The sequence below is a fragment of the Lissotriton helveticus genome, chromosome 5_1 (genome assembly GCF_964261635.1).
Source record: "Lissotriton helveticus chromosome 5_1, aLisHel1.1, whole genome shotgun sequence".
In the NCBI taxonomy this organism is placed as follows: Eukaryota; Metazoa; Chordata; class Amphibia; order Caudata; family Salamandridae; genus Lissotriton; species Lissotriton helveticus.
Genome location: NC_136065.1, coordinates 1,180,015,544 through 1,180,032,361, shown reverse-complemented (window position 1 = coordinate 1,180,032,361; position 16,818 = coordinate 1,180,015,544). Strand labels below are relative to the sequence as shown.

Genomic DNA, 16,818 nt, shown 5'->3' with positions numbered 1-16,818 from the left:
TCAACATGGCTAAAAGTTAGGGGGGGTAAAGGAGAGTGACGTGGAGTGGAGTGTTGTAAAGAGCAGTAGGATGAAGTGGCATAGAGTAGAGAGACGTGAGTGTGTATCGTGGCGTGGAGTGTCATGGAGTGGCAGGGTGGAGTGGTGTAGATTGTTGTGAAGTGTTGTGGAGGGAGTAGAATGTCATGGAGTGAAAAGGCATAGAGTGGAGTGGAATGGAGTAGAATGGAGTAGAGCTGAGTGGCACAGAGTGTTGTTGAGTGGTGTGGATCAGAATGGAGTGGTGTAGAGGGTGTTGCATAGAGTAGACCGTTACAGAGTAGAGTGGTGTACAGCAGAGTAGATTGATAGTGAATGGCATAGACTGGAGAAGAGTGGCATAGACTGTCAGAGTGGAGTAAAGCAGAGAAGAGTAATATGGCATAGAATAGAGTGGAGTAAAGTGGCACAGAATGTCAGAGTTGTGTAGAAAGCCAGAGTGGTGTAGTGTCACACAGTGTTGTGAAGTGGCACAAAGTGAAGTAGTGTAGGAGAGTGGAATGGCATGGAGAGGAGTGTTATAGAGTCGAGTGACAGAGTCAAGTGGCATTGGGTGTCAGAGTGAAGTAGTGGAGTGGAGCAGAGCGGGCTAGTGTGTCATAGAATAGAGTGGAGTAAAGTGGCATGGAGTGGAATACAGAGAGTTGTGTAGAGTGTCAGAGTTGAGTAGTGTCGTACTTCGGCATAGTGTTGTTGTCATGTATTCCTATCGGTTCTGAATCGATCCCCCTATTCCTGACCCTATTCTAGTTAAACAAACCAACAAGTTAACTAGCAGTCAGCCCATGAGGCAGAAAACCCCCATGATGCAGATACCGTTATCTGACGCAGTCACACTACGGCACAGGAACGTGTTATCTGATTAGGTCATAACGCTTGCGATCTAATTAGACAAGCGATATTCCTCCAGTCCCTGATAAGGCATACGGAGTTCTCATAACAAATCAAACCTATGACAACCTGGGCAAAACCCTGCGGCCATTGTTTTGATTTCACCGAGAACTTTAGTAAAAGAATGTGCTAACGAGCAAGTCGTATGACATCTTTATTGACGTATCTATGTCCATCCTTACGTCAATCTCGGCACCTTAAAGGTATAAATATTACCGATCTTGCCCTATGCAAACACACGCGTGGTGACGAGACGGAGCAGCCATACTTGCCGAAGCCGAGAGCAGAGCAGACCCCGCTGGCAGCAGCCCCGCCTTTCTGACGCGCTGAGAGAAGCTGCTTTCTCCTGCCGAGAGACCCAGCACCGGCGCTTCCGGGTAGCCCTCGCAGGCAGCCTGGAATATCGAGAGCAGAGAAAGAGATACCATTCCTCATTCATCCTAACTTCCAGGTACAGAACTGAATAACCCCTCACAGAGAATTCTTTAGTTATTCACTTGGCAAAAAACAAACTTAACTTAAACTGTAACTTTCTATTCCCGCCCACGTATTAGGCTTAGGTCAGGTACACGGGGTAGGCGTATTTAGAAACACCAGTTGAGTACGTTTAGTCAAATGTATATGTGTATGTAAATATATTTTATTCATTTTAAACATCTTATGGCTTAGAAACCATATCAATGTTTTTACAGTATTACTTTATACTATTGCTTTTAATGTATGCACTTTACGTAGCTATAAGTATTGCAATAATATCGATCCATTTCTCTTGTATGAGAAAAGAGACTGATCAATAAATAACACCTTTTTATTGAACACGCCCGTCTCTTCCTTTTCTCTACATTCTGATGAGACTAAGAATGCACGTACTGACTGAGTAAAATAATTTGCCTTTTGTTCACACGACTCTCGAGATTGACTCTTGATTAGGGGAGAGCAAAGTTGTCATGTCCTATGGTTGTCAGAAACTAAATCCCTTCTTGTCTAATCAGGGAAGTTAATTCCTCCTTGAACATTCGAGAAAGTTTCTAGCGAACTCTGAGCTATGCTGGCAAACCCAAAACTTAAGTCTAGTATCGACAGTAGTAGACCTAGTTAACGTCTGGCCTAGGCCTTTATTGCTGTAGGTATTATTCCAATGCGCAGAGCCTATTGGGAAGATAGGAACTACACTACATTGTAGAGTGGAGTTTCGTAGAGAAAAGTTTAATAGAGTAGAGCACCATAGAGCATACTGTTGTGGAGTGGAGTGTCGTAGCATGGCCTAGCATGAAGTGGTGTTAAGTAAAGTGGGGCAGAGTAGATTGGCACAGAGTACAGTGGCGTAGAGTGCATTGGTTTTGAGTAAAGTGGTGTAGACAAATTGGCGTTGAGTGTGGTGACAGAGTAGAGTGTGGTGACAGAGTAGAGTGGTGCAGAGAAGACTGCAGTGGTGTATGGTTTAATGGTGTAGAGTGAAGTGGCACGGAGCAGAGTAGAGGACAGTAGTGCAGAGGTCAGTGGTATAGAGTAGAATGTTGCAGAGTAGAGTGAAGTGGCTTGGATGTGAGTGGTGCAGCATATAGTGGAGTGCTGCAGGGTACAGTGCAGAGGTGTAGAGTACAGTTGAGTAGAGTGGTGTTGAGTGCAAAGGTTTGGATTGCAGTGGTGCAGAAGAGATTAGAGTGGCGTAGAATGGAGTGCTTTAGTGTGTAGTGGTGTAGAGTGCATTGGCATAGAGTGAAGTAGAGTAGCGTATAGTTGAGTTGTGCAGATAGAGTGCAGTGGCATAGAGTTCAGTGATGTAGAGTAGAGTGACGTTGAGTTCAGTGGCGAAGAGTGCAGTCATGCAGAGGAGAGTATGGAGCATGCATAGGTCGGACCTATTGGTTGCTCTTGAGGATACAGTAGTGGCCTGCCCAGATGCAAACCAGGCGGCTATGGCTCTCCAAGCCAGCCTTCTAAACACCGCCAACCTGGTAGCACCGGAGAAGGCGTTTAGAGTGCGGCAAAAACGGGTGTCTGCCCCATGGTATTCACTATTTAAAAAACGCTAAAATCAAATGCAGACAGCAAGAGCGGGTCTGCAGAGTAAACTACGATCCAGCCCAGAAGAAAACCTATTGTGCGGCACTAGAGGACTATAAGAAGTTAATCATTCAAGCTAAAACCTCCTATTATTCTAGGAAGATTCAAGATGCCGCTCACTCTAGCAGAGAACTTTTCTCCACCGTCAACTCTTTATTGAGCTGTCCCCGCGACGCAAGCTTTATACCAGACAAAGTATTCACGGATAAGATGGCGTCCTATTTTCAGAATAAGGTCCAATCCGTGTATAATGATCTGGCTAGAGCAGCGGAAAGTCCACAGGCCGAGCTGAGCAGGCACAATGGTACCTGTAAAGCACAAAGTGTCCTGTCAATGTTCTCCCCACTGGATGTGAACGCGGTGACTGACCTATTGCTGGCCACCAAGTCAGGCTCTCCTTTGGACCCCTGCCCCCTTTTGTGCTTCATCTGGCACCGGCAGAGACAAGCGGTCTACTACTGCCGGTATTGAATCAGGTTTTGAACTCTGGAATATTTCCACTAGCCTGGAAAAAGGCCTGTGTACGGCCTCTGCTCAAGAAGCCAAAGTTAGACCCCTCTGATGAGAAGCACTATCGTCTCATCTCCTGCCTGCCGCTGCCAGCTAAGCTAGTGGAGAAAGCCATGAACAGAGAGCTATCTCTCTATCTGGAGACATGGCATATTCTCGACAGCACCCAGCATGGCTTCCGTGCGAATTATTTCACGGAAACTGCTCTACTGATGGCAGCTGAGGAAATTCGGCAGGGGATGGATGAGGGAGGCAGGGTCACTTCGGTTCTGCTGGATCTTACGGCGGCCTTTGACACCGTAAATCACGAGGTACTCATCCAACGCCTGCAGAATATCGGTGTCAAGGGCCTAGCGTTAGATCTCCTCTCTTCCTTCCTGTCTGACAGGGAACAACTAATCTTCTGGAACGGACTTCAGTCAGACAAATTCTCCCTTCCAGGAGGAGTCCCCCAGGGTTCTGCGTTATCGCCCACCCTGTTTAACATCTATGTCTCCCCCCTGGCCAAGCTATAAAGAATCTGGGTTTCAAGCTGGTGTCATATGCTGATGACACTTAGCTGATCGTTTCCGTGCCCTCTCCCGTGGATTCCATGGCTGCTAACTTCGCTGGTTGTATGTCCGAAGTCATGCAATGGATGAACTCAAACTTCTTAAAATTAAACACCGAAAAGACGGAAGTCCTAGAGTTCGGACAGAAAGAGTCTATCTGGAATCACAATTGGTGGCCCATATCGGCAGGAGTCTGTCCGGTCCCAGTGGCAAAAGCAAGGAACCTGGGGTTTATCTTTGATAAAGATCTGTCATGGAAGCCCCAGGTGAATCAGGTGGTTTCTGCCTGTTTCCTGCCATTTATTCCTTACCATCTCAGGAAAACGGTTATCATTGCCACCATTCTTTCCAGACTAGACTATGGAAATGCCCTCTATTTAGGAGCAGGGTGTGCTCAGCTGGCTAAGATGCAATCAATCCAGAATGCAGCAGCCAGGATGCTCCTTCACCTGCCTAAATACCATTCCACCTCACAGGCAATCAGGCAGCTACACTGGCTCCCTGTTCAGAGGCGGATAGACTTCAAAGCGCTCTGTTTGGTGCACAAAGCCCTGGCGGGTGTAGGGGCCTCAGATCTCCAACATCTAGTCACGAGGTACCCCTGAGGTCTTCCTCGCAAGGGCTGGCTATGGTCTCTAAGATCAAAAAACAACATTGGGGCGGGAAGGGCTTTTCCCATCTAGCCTCGAGGCTCTGGAATTCATTACCTCAGGCGCTAAGACAAATTGTCGAGCACAGGAGGTTCAGGATGGAGGTTAAGACTTGGCTTTTCACACGATAGGACAGTGGCCAGCGCAATCTCAGTTACCCTGCACAGCGTCAAGACGCCCCGGCATAAGTGCGCTTTAGAAATACCATCACTCACTCACTCACCCACTCACTCACTCACTCACTCAGTATCAGAGTGCATTGGCATGGAGTAGAGACAGGGATGCAGAGGAGATTGGTGCAGAGTAGAGTAGTGCAGAGCGAATGAATGAGAAGGATTTGATATAGCGCACAGCTACTCAAGCTAGAGTGTCCTGTGGCGCAGAGTGGGGTGACATAGAGCACAGTGGTGTAGAGTGGCTTAGTGTGCAGTGGCTTAGCGTGCCGTGCCACAGCTTGCAGTGGTATAGCATGCAGTGGCATAGAGTGCAGTGGCATAGAGTGCTGCAGTGTCGGGTATAGTGGTGAAGAGTGCAGTGGTACAGAGTAGTTGGGGTAGAGTGCAGGTGCCGAGCCTGCACTTGTTTTGAGTAAAGTGGTTTAGAGTGCATTGGCGAGAGTGCAATGGCGTAGAGTGGTGCAGAGTACAGTGGTGTATAGTATAGTGGTGTAAAGTGTCGCAGCATAGAATGCAATGGTATAGAGTGCAGTGGCACAGAGTAGAGTGGTGCAAATTAGAGTGGTGTAGAGTTCAGCGGCAGAGAGTGCAGTTTTGCAGAGCAGAATGCAGTAGTGTAGAGTGTTATAGAGAAGAATATAGTGGCATAGAGTGCAGCGGTGCAGAGTAGACTGGCGTAGAGTGCATTTGTTTTGAGTAAAGTGGTGTACAGTGAAGTGGTGTGGAATGCAGCGACATATAATAGAGTGGCGTATACTAGATTGGAGTAGCCTATAGTGGAATGGTGCAGAGAAGATTAGAATGGCTAGAAGTGCATTGGCGTAGTGTGCAGTGCCGTAGAGTGGAGCACTGTACAGTGTATTGGCGAAATGTGGACTGGTGTAGAGTGCATTAGAGTGTCACAGAGTAGAGTGCAGTGGCATAGAGTGCAGTTATGCAGAGTAGAGTGGTGTAGAGTTCAGTGGCAGAGAGTGCAGTGTTGCAGATTAGAGTGTGGTGGCATAGAGTGCATTGGCGAAGAGTGGCATGGAGTAGAGTGGGGCACAGTAGAGTGCAGTGGCATAGAGTGCAGTGGCGTAGAGTGAAGTAGCATAGAGTGCAGTAGCATAGAGTTCAGTGGCAGAGAGTGCAATGTTGCAGAACAGACTGCCAGAGTGCAGTGGAGTAAAGTAGAGTGCATTAGGGTGGAGCGCAGTGGCGCAGAGAAGAGTGGTGCAGAGTAAAGTGACAGAGAGCAGTGGCTTAGAGTTCTATAGCATAGAGCGCAGTTGGCTTAGAGTGCAGTGGCGTAGAGTTGTCTAGAGTATAGTGGCATACAGTAGAGTAGTGCAGAGAAGAGTGCCGTGGTGCAGAGGGACAAGTGCAGTGGCATGTACTAGACTATTTCAGAGTAGAATGGAGAGCAGTAGAGTACAGTGGCGTAGAGTGGCATAAAGAGTGGTGGTGCAGAATAGATTAGATCATGGAGTGAACTGGCATAGAGTTCACTGGCATAGACTGGAGTAGGTCAGAGTAGAGTGTATTGCTGAAGAGTGCAGTGACAAAAAGTGGAGTGGTGTCGAGTGGAGTAGTGTAAAGTGCAGTGGTGAAGAGTGCAGTGGTGCATAGTAGAGTAGTGTGGAGTACAGTGCACTGGCATTGAGTACAGTGGTGCAGAGTAGAGTGCTGCAACGCAGTGTGGAGTGGCTTAGTGTGGAGTCGTGCAGAATAGAGTGCAGTGGCAAGGAGCGGTGCAGAGTGGATTCGGTAAAGTGGAGCATGCATGGGTTGGTAGCATACTGTCATTACAGACAACACATCTTCAATTGAAATGACCATTACATTTTTACAGACATACAGTTTTACTGATAAAAGTATACAGTGCATACATGATACTGTGTGGAAATGCCATCTAGTGTATTTTGTTTTGATCGTATTAAAATATTTGTTTCCCCCATTACCCAAAAAGGTGCTTCATTTGTGATGTACTAATTTTTATATATTCTGAATTATCTGTGCAGTTCATTTACAGTAATTTACATTTTGTTGTGTGCTAAAAAATAAATATCATCCTACAGCTTTCCCTCAAGCACACAATCAGTAGCCAGCATGATTTTCACATAAATCCGCTCACTTTGAAGTCAAAGAAAGAAAAGTCAACATCAAGCTCCCTGGAAGGCAAATCCTGACATTTGGCCTCTGTCTTTGACCTCACAGTAAATGGGACAAGATAATAACAAAATATAAAGCCAGTATACAGCAAGCGAGGACCAGAAGAAGATTACAGTAAATAAGGTTTGGGCAAAAAAAAGGAACGAACTCAAGCTGGACAGCCTAAAACAAAGAAAGCCAGCAAACAGAAAGAAAGCAGATGTGAGTTACAAACCACAAAGCCAATGGTAAGCAACGGCAGAATGCATTCACAGGCAAGCTTTCGCAATGTCCCCAAGATGTTGTTAGCAAACCAGATAGCTATGCATTCACAGGCAAGCTTTCGCAATGTCCCCAAGATGTTGTTAGCAAACCAGATAGCTATGCATTCACAGGCAAGCTTTCGCAATGTTCCCAAGATGTTTTGTTAGCAAACCAGATGGCTGTGATGTCCGGTAGTCTTCGACCTAAAAAAAGGTCTGCATTTAAAAAGAAAAGTTTATTGATTTTTTTTTTGTTTATTTAAGAGTTCGCATTGGTCCAGTAGACCACTCTGCCTACTTCCAAACAAACTTAGCCCTTCTGCAAAAAAGTTACTACCAAACTTGAGTCTGTAACTTTTTAATGTTGCAGACCAGATGTTTTAATTAATCACTATTTGGCAGGCCCACCTTAAACACATCCCTTCCAAATAGTAATTTATTATGCCTTCCTCAACCCATTTTGCAATTTGGTAACCTATAATCAAATTGCAAAATGGGTTTAGCACATTAAAAAAAACATTTTGCAGTCGGAAACCATGTGATTTTGAAAAATGTATGTGTACATGGGGTCCCATATCATTTTATTTCCCATCTCAGTGTTGTTTTTCATTTGTGCAATTTATTTGCTGCCTTTTGTTTTTATTTTCCTTCGTTTCAGCACTTCCATTTCAAAGTATTTGAAGTCGATGTGATTATTTGGCTGGATGTGATTAAACCAGGGAAATCAGTGGAGTTGTTTCCAAAGTGAAATTTACAACTGTGTAGGATTAGCGAGACACAAAAGCCAGGTCATCAAGGGTAGTATGTTTCTTGGAGATATAATTAACGAGCCAGGGATATTCTGTAGAAACAACAATCTATTTAATTGGTACTGTACCAGGATTTGCATTTTCACCCACATGGGATTTACACTGTGTTTGTGGAGTGAAGTGCATGCGGTACCAGGGCAACCTAATTAAATTGAAAATCCAGTTAAAGAGACGAGTGCGCTGGTTTTCTATATGAATCACAATGAGCTTAGAGCCAAGATCAACCTTAACAGAGCTGAAGAAGCTTTCCAGGTCATCATAAGATTGTTTCTCTAACTGGCTGAAATGCACAGTTTAGTTCTTTTAAATTATCGCTTTGTGGATGAGTTTGCTACAGCCCTCTGTTGGCGCTTAAGAAGCTAGTCCTATTAAGGAACCATTGCTGCTCTAGGAATGGAAGATTCTGACAAGTTTCAGACTTTCATTAGAAAACCACTCTTTGAAGTTGTGTACCTAGTCACTCAAAGCGCTGACAAGGAATCCAAGAGGTGCACAAGATGGCACCAAATATGTTTTGTGACTGCCAACTCCACTTTGGAAACTTGAATCTTTATCTATGCTTCCGATGAACTATCTGTCACCTTCCTCACACCATGGTTGACGAGGCAGATTAAGGCATTGGCTGAATTCAAGTGACTGGAAGAGCCAAAAAAAAACTCCAGAAAAAACTCCATCTCCCAGAGAATCTACTGAGGAAATCTCATTATGTGAAGATAGAGGCATCTTGACTTCATTGCAATATCATTTTGTACCAGCATTCATCCTTCACTTTTCCAGAACTACCAAAATAACCAGACTTTTAATTCGATAAAAGGATGTTGAACATACCATCCCAAAGGAACAATGCTGAGGCTTCACCTGACAAATCATGTGATCAGCTAGCATTCAAGGGGAATTTGCTCCACAACAAAGATTAAGAAAGAAAGTAACGTTCTTCTATGGACCAACCTTCTACGTTGGTTAGATCCTCCCCTTTCCTTTTTGTCGCAGACACGGATCCTGCTCAAAATGCTCATTTTAACATTTCAGAGATTTCGAAACGGGATTGGATCCAATTCAGGAAAACAGGGCAAGGACCCAATGCATACAAGAAACAGCAAAAATACCCCCAACAATCATAGATTAAACAATGTATGTAACTAGTTAATTCCTTATGCTTGCTCTCTTCTTTTTACACCCTTGAGGACCTTCTTTAAGTTGTGAAACAATGTGAGGTTCTTATACTGTATTAATTGACGTGTAAGCTTATTAAGTGTTTTAATATATACCTAGTTTACCTTGTGAAACATGTACATTTGGACACAACTTACATACACAAATTATATAATTGTTTAAATCATAAGAAAAGACACGAGTATCACAAAAACATATACATATAAAAGTGTCCATTATAGCAATACTTTTTTACAGAAAAAACACTGAAAAGTGTGAAACATATATTAACCCATTTTAGTTCCTTTTACACAAAATTGGAAAGTCAAAGGGCGCTTGGGAGTTGGGAGAAAAAATACTTCGAGTATGTCCCTTTTGGATTTTCAGAGGTCAAAAATAATTCTGAGTCCATTTTCTGCCATTTAGTGACTGGTCACCCTCAACTCACAGCAAGATCTTCATCAGGGCAAGCAGTTTTTGATAAATGACAATTCTTTCAGTAGTAATGGGTGAAAACACGGGGCCCCAATGCAGTTGTGAGTTGAATTAGAAGTGATTAAGGCAACGTCTTGCTATAGTCTGGACTTCCTGTTAAATGTGGCACAGTGCCTTCTCTTAGGCTTTCTATGAAATTTAATTTGGGCCTATTTGCGTGAGATGTAAATGTACCTGCTTTTTTTTGCGTCTGGTATTCCAACTTGAGGCAATTCTTAATACATTGGGATTTAATTCTACTCCTTCACATCAGTGACTCGCTCGCCACAATCCTAGATGAACATGGAACCATTTAATGTTTCAATCATCATAGACTTTAATAGGCCCCATCTTAACACTGCCACAATCATAAAGAATTATAAAAGGGTATTTGTATCCTATTTTGGACATTATGATCCTACAGCATTTCAGTAAGTTGTGAATAACAAATTACTCATAGCTAGGTTAAGCAGTGAGCTCTCTCCCAAGCAACCAAGGGTGAGTTTAATGTCCTTCAGATAGTTTTTGGCTCACTTTGTGAATAGTGGAGGATAAGAGTTTTCGAAGGTGGACACAGCACATAAAGCCTTCAACGTCTTTTCAACCTCTTAAATAACAAGTGAAATTTCCATCGACTCTTTGCCCTTTTTCTGACTGTATCAATGGCCAGATTCTTGCACTATAACTGGAAAGCAGTGATTCAAGAATTACGACTGTTCGCCTATGTTTGCTTTTTTCTTTTATTGAAGAGGTGGCATTTGGTGATCCCAAATCCAATGATGGAAGGATCAAAGCCTTAGTATGGAATATTTCATTCAATTTAAAAATTAAGAAAAGTAGCAATAAAAACCTTACGAACTTTTTCCAGTATCAGTTTTTAGTAGTGAGGGAAACAGATACTTATGCACTGATAGTTCACTCTTGGAGTACTATGTACAAGAGAGGACACATTATGCAGCAATCTTGGGAATACAGAGGAAACCAAGATCAGGGAAGCTATAAAGGAACACCATTAGAAGAGCCAACCTAAAATCTAGGTTCCGCTAATGTCAGCTGGAAAACAAAAGTATGGAGTGAGGAGAAAGATAGCACCAGTGAATGATAACAGAAATAGAGGAAAAACACCCTGCTTATATGAAAGTAATTGTTCCATATTGAAGAGTATTTCTTATTTTACGGCTCCTAAACCAAAACTAAGCAATGTTGATGTGTGTCCAAGGACCAACTGGTACTACCAGTCACCACCTGACAGGCAAGTCACTATCCATGCGAGTCCCTTCTGGATGGCTGCACCAATACCCTTGCTCATACCATCACTTGCATGCAGTCTCCTTCTCCACTTTCTGCGTCACTCACCAACTATTTAGTGAACAGCCAAAGCAAATCCAATAATGCTACTAATTGGAGTAAGTCTGAGAACTGAGTGTCCAGATAAGTAATGCATCTTACATTCTCAAGCAGATCTCTCTTAGTCCTAACAGGTGATAAATAAGAATATGTCACCGGAAGAATATGGAGAACGTCACACCATCCTTTTGTCACCCCAGAGGCCTTGGAGCCTGGGCAGGGAGGAAAAGAATTCCAGAACTACGTGTGGGGTGAAAACTCTATAAGTTGCTTCAGCTTCAAAGCTAGACCCAGATATAAAAATTGGACCTTTAGACCATCTCATCAGTTGACTCTTGGACCTGCGGAGGGTACTCGGAATGCCTGCCCTGCACTTCAGAGGAGTGCCCTGCTGCTGGAGGACAGTCTTGCTGCTTGAACACAGGACTATCAGATTGACTTTAATGGCCAGTTGGCTGGCCTCCTGTTCCGAGCTACAGGGACACAAACAAAATCCAACAGCTTGGCTCCGGCACCTGGACCTTGCCTGAAGGGAGTCCCACCCTCCAAGTGGTGCCCACCCAGCCCCAAACTCTTGGAAGTGGTGCTAAGAGTGCTTGAACAGTTTTAATTAAAAACGAGGTAGTTGAAAAATTTCAGCCAATAAGTACCATGAAAACCAAGAAGAGGCTGGGACATACCTGATTGCCGATCCACCCAACAGGCACTGTCAGTCAAGCCTGACTTTTGTGTAACTCTTGCTATGTTTTTCTCCACAGCAGCAAATCCTGTTTAGCGGCTCCCTACAGATGGGATCTCTGGCCTTGTGGAGCCCTCATCAGCTACCTCCTGCCTCTTCGCCCCACTGCAGATTTTCGACTTCCAAAAAAGTGACACAGTCCAAACGTAGAAATCTTCACCACAAAGTCATCCAGAGGTTCCCCAACGATGACGCCCCCCCTCCCCAGACAGCTGCCTTGCCCTACTAAAATTTACATTTTCAGAAATTTTTCTTCAAATTTGTTCCAAGTCCAAAGGTAAGCCGAGCTAGGCCTAATCTACTCTGTGTATCTGAACCACGCTCCATCGCGGTTAGCCATAACTTTTGACTTTTCCCCAGACTCGCACAACTAGATGTCCAAGTTGGCTCTTTGTTCTTTTAGGTGCTAGTGTTTGCTTAACCATTAAAATTTCATAACTCTACTCTACTAATTGAATTTTTTACATTTGGTAGCAAATACTTTATTAGATTTTACCCTACATTTCTAAATTGGTGTTGGATTTTCTTGTGCTGTGTTTTTATTTTATTACTGTTTAAGTATTGTAAAAATACTTTCCATAAATTAAGCCTGACTGTTTTTGTTCTAATCTCCCTGAGGGTTAAGCACAGGTTAATTTAGTGACTTTGTGTTTACTGGGACAGGGATTATGGTTGTTGCATAAAAAGGGTTCACACAGCCACCCTCAACCAAAAACCTAATTTCTAACAAGCAGTTTAGTAGTACTGCCAGCCTTGAATATCTTAGGGGTCAGAGGCTACAAGTAGCTGGAGGAAGGCAGAATTAAGGCGGCCAAATCAAGCAACAAGAAAATGAATTTAGCAAAAATATGCTATCTGGAAAAAAAATGTCTGGTTGCTTTTTTAGGTTATCAGCCAAAAAAATGAAAAAGCATCAACACAAGCTAACAGTGCAATCATTATAGCGTATGTTCAATTCCTCTGATGTCAGAAGGCGTGCAGTGATAAGATAGTGAACAACTGCTTTCAATTTTCTTAATTTTCGGAAACTGCCATAACAGTGACTTCTAACCAAGACCATATTGAACCAGAGACTCCTCCTTAATTTGAACGAAGTGGCAACAAATGTGGAATTTGGGAATGTAAACTTGAGGAGAAGGACTTTTTTTTGGTTCTGAAATTACAACTTTTGGAGGAGAGGAATAAAAGTATGTAAAAATGCTGAATGTTGTCTTGTGATCTCATTGAGGAAGGCCAATCAAATGCAGACTAAAACTTGTGAAATGCAACAAACGTCTGGCCAGAATGAATTGGGAACAAGAAGCGCTGCCTCGTTCTCATGCCTCGCAGGAGCTTGAATGTGGAATCCATCATTATGCCATGTCCTGACATTTTCCTTACTGTCGGGGGCCTCCAAAGGTGGGTTTTACTGTTAGGCCAAAGGACACCATTGTAAATGAAAAGTCATTTGTTTTCCTTACAGTGTCTAAGGGCCCTTCAATTTGGCAGCTTCCTGGCCCAGTTCTCGCCCAGGCAAAAGAAGGTCACGTGCACCATCAATCAAGTATTATTGCTGCCTCCTCTGAGAAGACTTAGAGCCAAATGGAAAGGTTCTGGCCTATTAATAGGTTCAGTGCTGCAGATGACGCATGGTTTAGAGGACTAGATAGTGAGATTATCTCACTGTGTGGAGAGCAAGTTAATAGAAGAAGAAGCCTTAAAGCTCCCCACACAAGGTTCTGAATTGAGAACAAGTTGCTAGTCAGTCACTGTACCAGACAAGACGCATGTGTACGATTGGAAAAATAAAACATGTCCGGATCACAATGTACAGTAGAACTACACAGCATGTGACGACGCGGAAGGGTTTAGTGCGGGTGTGATCAGATCCACATATTGGTTACTTGATTTCATCTTGCATGTTTATCCATGAATTGACTGAAACGCATGGGAGGCGGGCAGTGCAGAAAGGACGACAGCTTGCACCTGGAACAACAAAGTAGGGCAGGACAAACCCACTGATAGTCCTGCCCATATAAGACCCCTGTCGAGCCACTGACCATTCAACGAGATGACGTGAATGAGGGAGGCAGTACTGTCACAGAGCCGGGAGTGGTGGCTAGAGCGCTATAGCTGGTGTACAGCGACAGCTTCTGGAGGACTTCTGCTATTATTTGTTGTTTGAAAATGGTTAGTCCTTTTTAAGAGGATTGTGTTCTGCTGAGCGACGTAACAATTATTGTAGCAACTCAGCAGAATGTTGAAATCTGTAGCTGGATTATGAGTGAGGGGTGATCAAGGACTGTAGCTCAGAATTTTGTCCCTTTGTCCTGATGAAAACGGAACTAGGAGGCACTTCGAATTTAAGTAGAAACTTTCTAAAAGGTTCTCTCTGTTCAAAGATAGTGTCCTTAAATCCCTATCTGTGTCTTATTGGAAAAATAGGCACACGCAACTGAAGCACCCGGGAACTTAGCTACTTAGGAAGAAGTATAATGAACCTTCCAAAAATAGGAAGGAGTGGAACCAGGACGTTCACACATGCGTGAAGACTTCTGGCTAAGGTTAGTGTTTGTTTGAATATTCAGATTGTCAACTAGAATCTCGAGACCTTGAGCCTTACGGGAGCGTAGGACACATGCCATGTCTATTCAATTATTAAGAACATGTCCAAATGAAAAAATTAAAATAAAATTAAGAATGGCCAACAATGGTGAATAACAAATGAAAAAGGACTCTTATATGAAGAGGTTCAAGTAGTAAAACAAGTGTTGGAAAAGCCAATAAGTAGGTCTGGGGCCGGCTGCCAACCCCTTGGCTTTGCAATGCTTGTTGTGTCATACTTGTTTTCTAAAAATGTATTGTTGGCTAAAAGCAAAATATTTTTTGTCTCAAAAAGCAGACATTGCCACTGTGGCACACTTAAGTGTGTGGATGTGTTCTTTGTGAATGAACAGAATGCGGACACTCACAATGCAGTTAGCCAATGGTTAAAGTGGGCTGACCCACTGCCTTATGCTTTACAGTGCAGTCGGCGGAGGAAAAATGTCAATGACACAACAACAGACCAATGAATGAAGAGGGCTGGCTGACGGCCAGACCCAAAAGCAGCACAATCCCAATTCCGACCATTCTATAGTTTGCACATATTTGGAGTAAAACGTTTCTATGATGCAATTTTAACATCTCTCTTAAGTGATAACAACACATAACTTTGAAATAACCTGCCTAATCCACCAGCAGAAACCTAGTGGAAATGCACTTAGAAAAAAACGTACTTCAAGTTTTACTGTCCATTATTTTCCATCTACCCCTAAAAACTCAAAATCAGCAGGTGAAGCAGAGTGTGACTGGCTATTCTGTTGTGAGGGTTTATGGTCCAATATTGTGGCACGCTCTTAAGTACTGACTGGAAACAGATATCAAAACTGTGTTTTCAGACGCTGAAAACATAATTTTTCTAAGCCTAAATGAAACAAGTAAACGGAGAACTCCTCATTGTAGGACAACAATGATACTGCTAACCAGTGGCACAAAGAGAGATGTCAGTGAACTGCAAAAAAAAAAAGTTTGAATAAGATTTGTTTTTTTAAGGTGCGTCCAAATTTCCCCCCATTTATTCTGGCCACACGTACCCCCCCTGATATGCAAGGCTTTCAAGTAAATAAAAAGGCTTGCGAAGGAAGAGCAGTGCCCTGGTGGCACTGATCTGAAGAAGTAATGCAACACAGTATAGAGTTGTGTTTTGACATACAACAATGGTTTCCCAGAACTGGATACACTCCTCTCCTTCCTTTGCAATGACGCGTATTCCCTATTCTCAATGCTTTCAGCATTCCTGACATGTTACACATAATTGTATCTTGGTCTGCCTCCAGCAATTGAAACCTGTGTGGGCAATGCCCCATCATTGTTATTAAACCCTCTGGTCCTTGAAATTCTTTTTTTATTTATTTGGAGTTATATATATCACTACACATCACAAAGGTCACTTTGGAGCATGGGAATAGACACAGAACAAAAACAAACCTAGAGAGACTTTGAGTGCAGAGAGTTGGAGTTCAGCCAGGTGCCGCTTAGAAAAAAGTTTGTTTTTCAGGAGTTTCCTGAAATGAAGGTAAACAGCTTCCATTTGGAGTAGAGAGCTAAGGCTCTTACATAGGTTAGGTTTCAGGGCCCCTCATGATATTCGGTCATACTTTGGTCTCTAGAAGGAATGCAGTTGGGTCAGATCAGCCCAGGAACACAGGTTCCTGGCTGGAGTGTGATGGTGTGTCAGTTTATAAGGCCTGCCAGGGCCTTTGCGTTCAACAAAATTGTGGGTTGTCCCCATGAATAGTTAATGGACACAAAGAGGTCAACTTTAATTAATTTATATTTGCAATAAAAGGGATAGGGTACTTGCTTAATGTGACAAAATGCAAATTTCATAAACCGGATCTACACTGATACATCGTGATCGGTAATAAATGGATAACAAGTGCATACGACGAATACATGTTATGTGACTATCACAAAAGAAAATAATTTCTCTTTTTGAAAGGGAACAGTTTACATAGTATTTCACAGTTTGTGTAAATCTAACCATAAGGGATTCTTACCTATGTCATATGCCAGAAAATCAGCAGAGAAACATTTTGCCCCATTGCTGAGGGATGTGTCGTTGTGGGTGTTCCCTCCAAAGACCAGAATGGCTCCACTGATGAGGACAGCCGAGTGAAGATACCGGGAAAGCCCACTCTCCTTCAGGATAGTCCTAAAGAAAACAGCAAGGTAAGAATATAGAGTCAGTCCAAAGGAAGGCTCCTTTAGAAATTGATAGTGTAGGAGTGGCTAAGCACAATTTTCTGTATAATTACTTTCATCAATTTTCCGCATCCGCTATACAAAAATTAAGCCTATAATAATAATAATACTGTATTTCACACAGCTGAATAGCTCATTGTGAAGATTGTGATGCATTATACGGTGTGGTTGTGTGACCCTATTGTACAAAAAAACTCAAGAAACAGCCTTGGGTCCAGTCAGGCTTGTTTGTAGC

The 16,818-nt window shown here is 43.1% G+C and overlaps 1 protein-coding gene across 1 annotated transcript in view; it reads right to left on the bottom strand.

Moving 5' to 3' along the window:
- The window catches only part of ATRNL1 (attractin like 1), a 2,439,979-nt gene that overhangs the window by 1,816,385 nt on the left and 606,776 nt on the right, over window positions 1-16,818 (bottom strand). Inside the window, exon 10 of the mRNA XM_078643887.1 lies at window positions 16,379-16,533. Within this exon, the coding sequence (XP_078500013.1) occupies window positions 16,379-16,533 (155 nt within the window). The remainder of the gene's footprint in view (window positions 1-16,378; window positions 16,534-16,818) is intronic.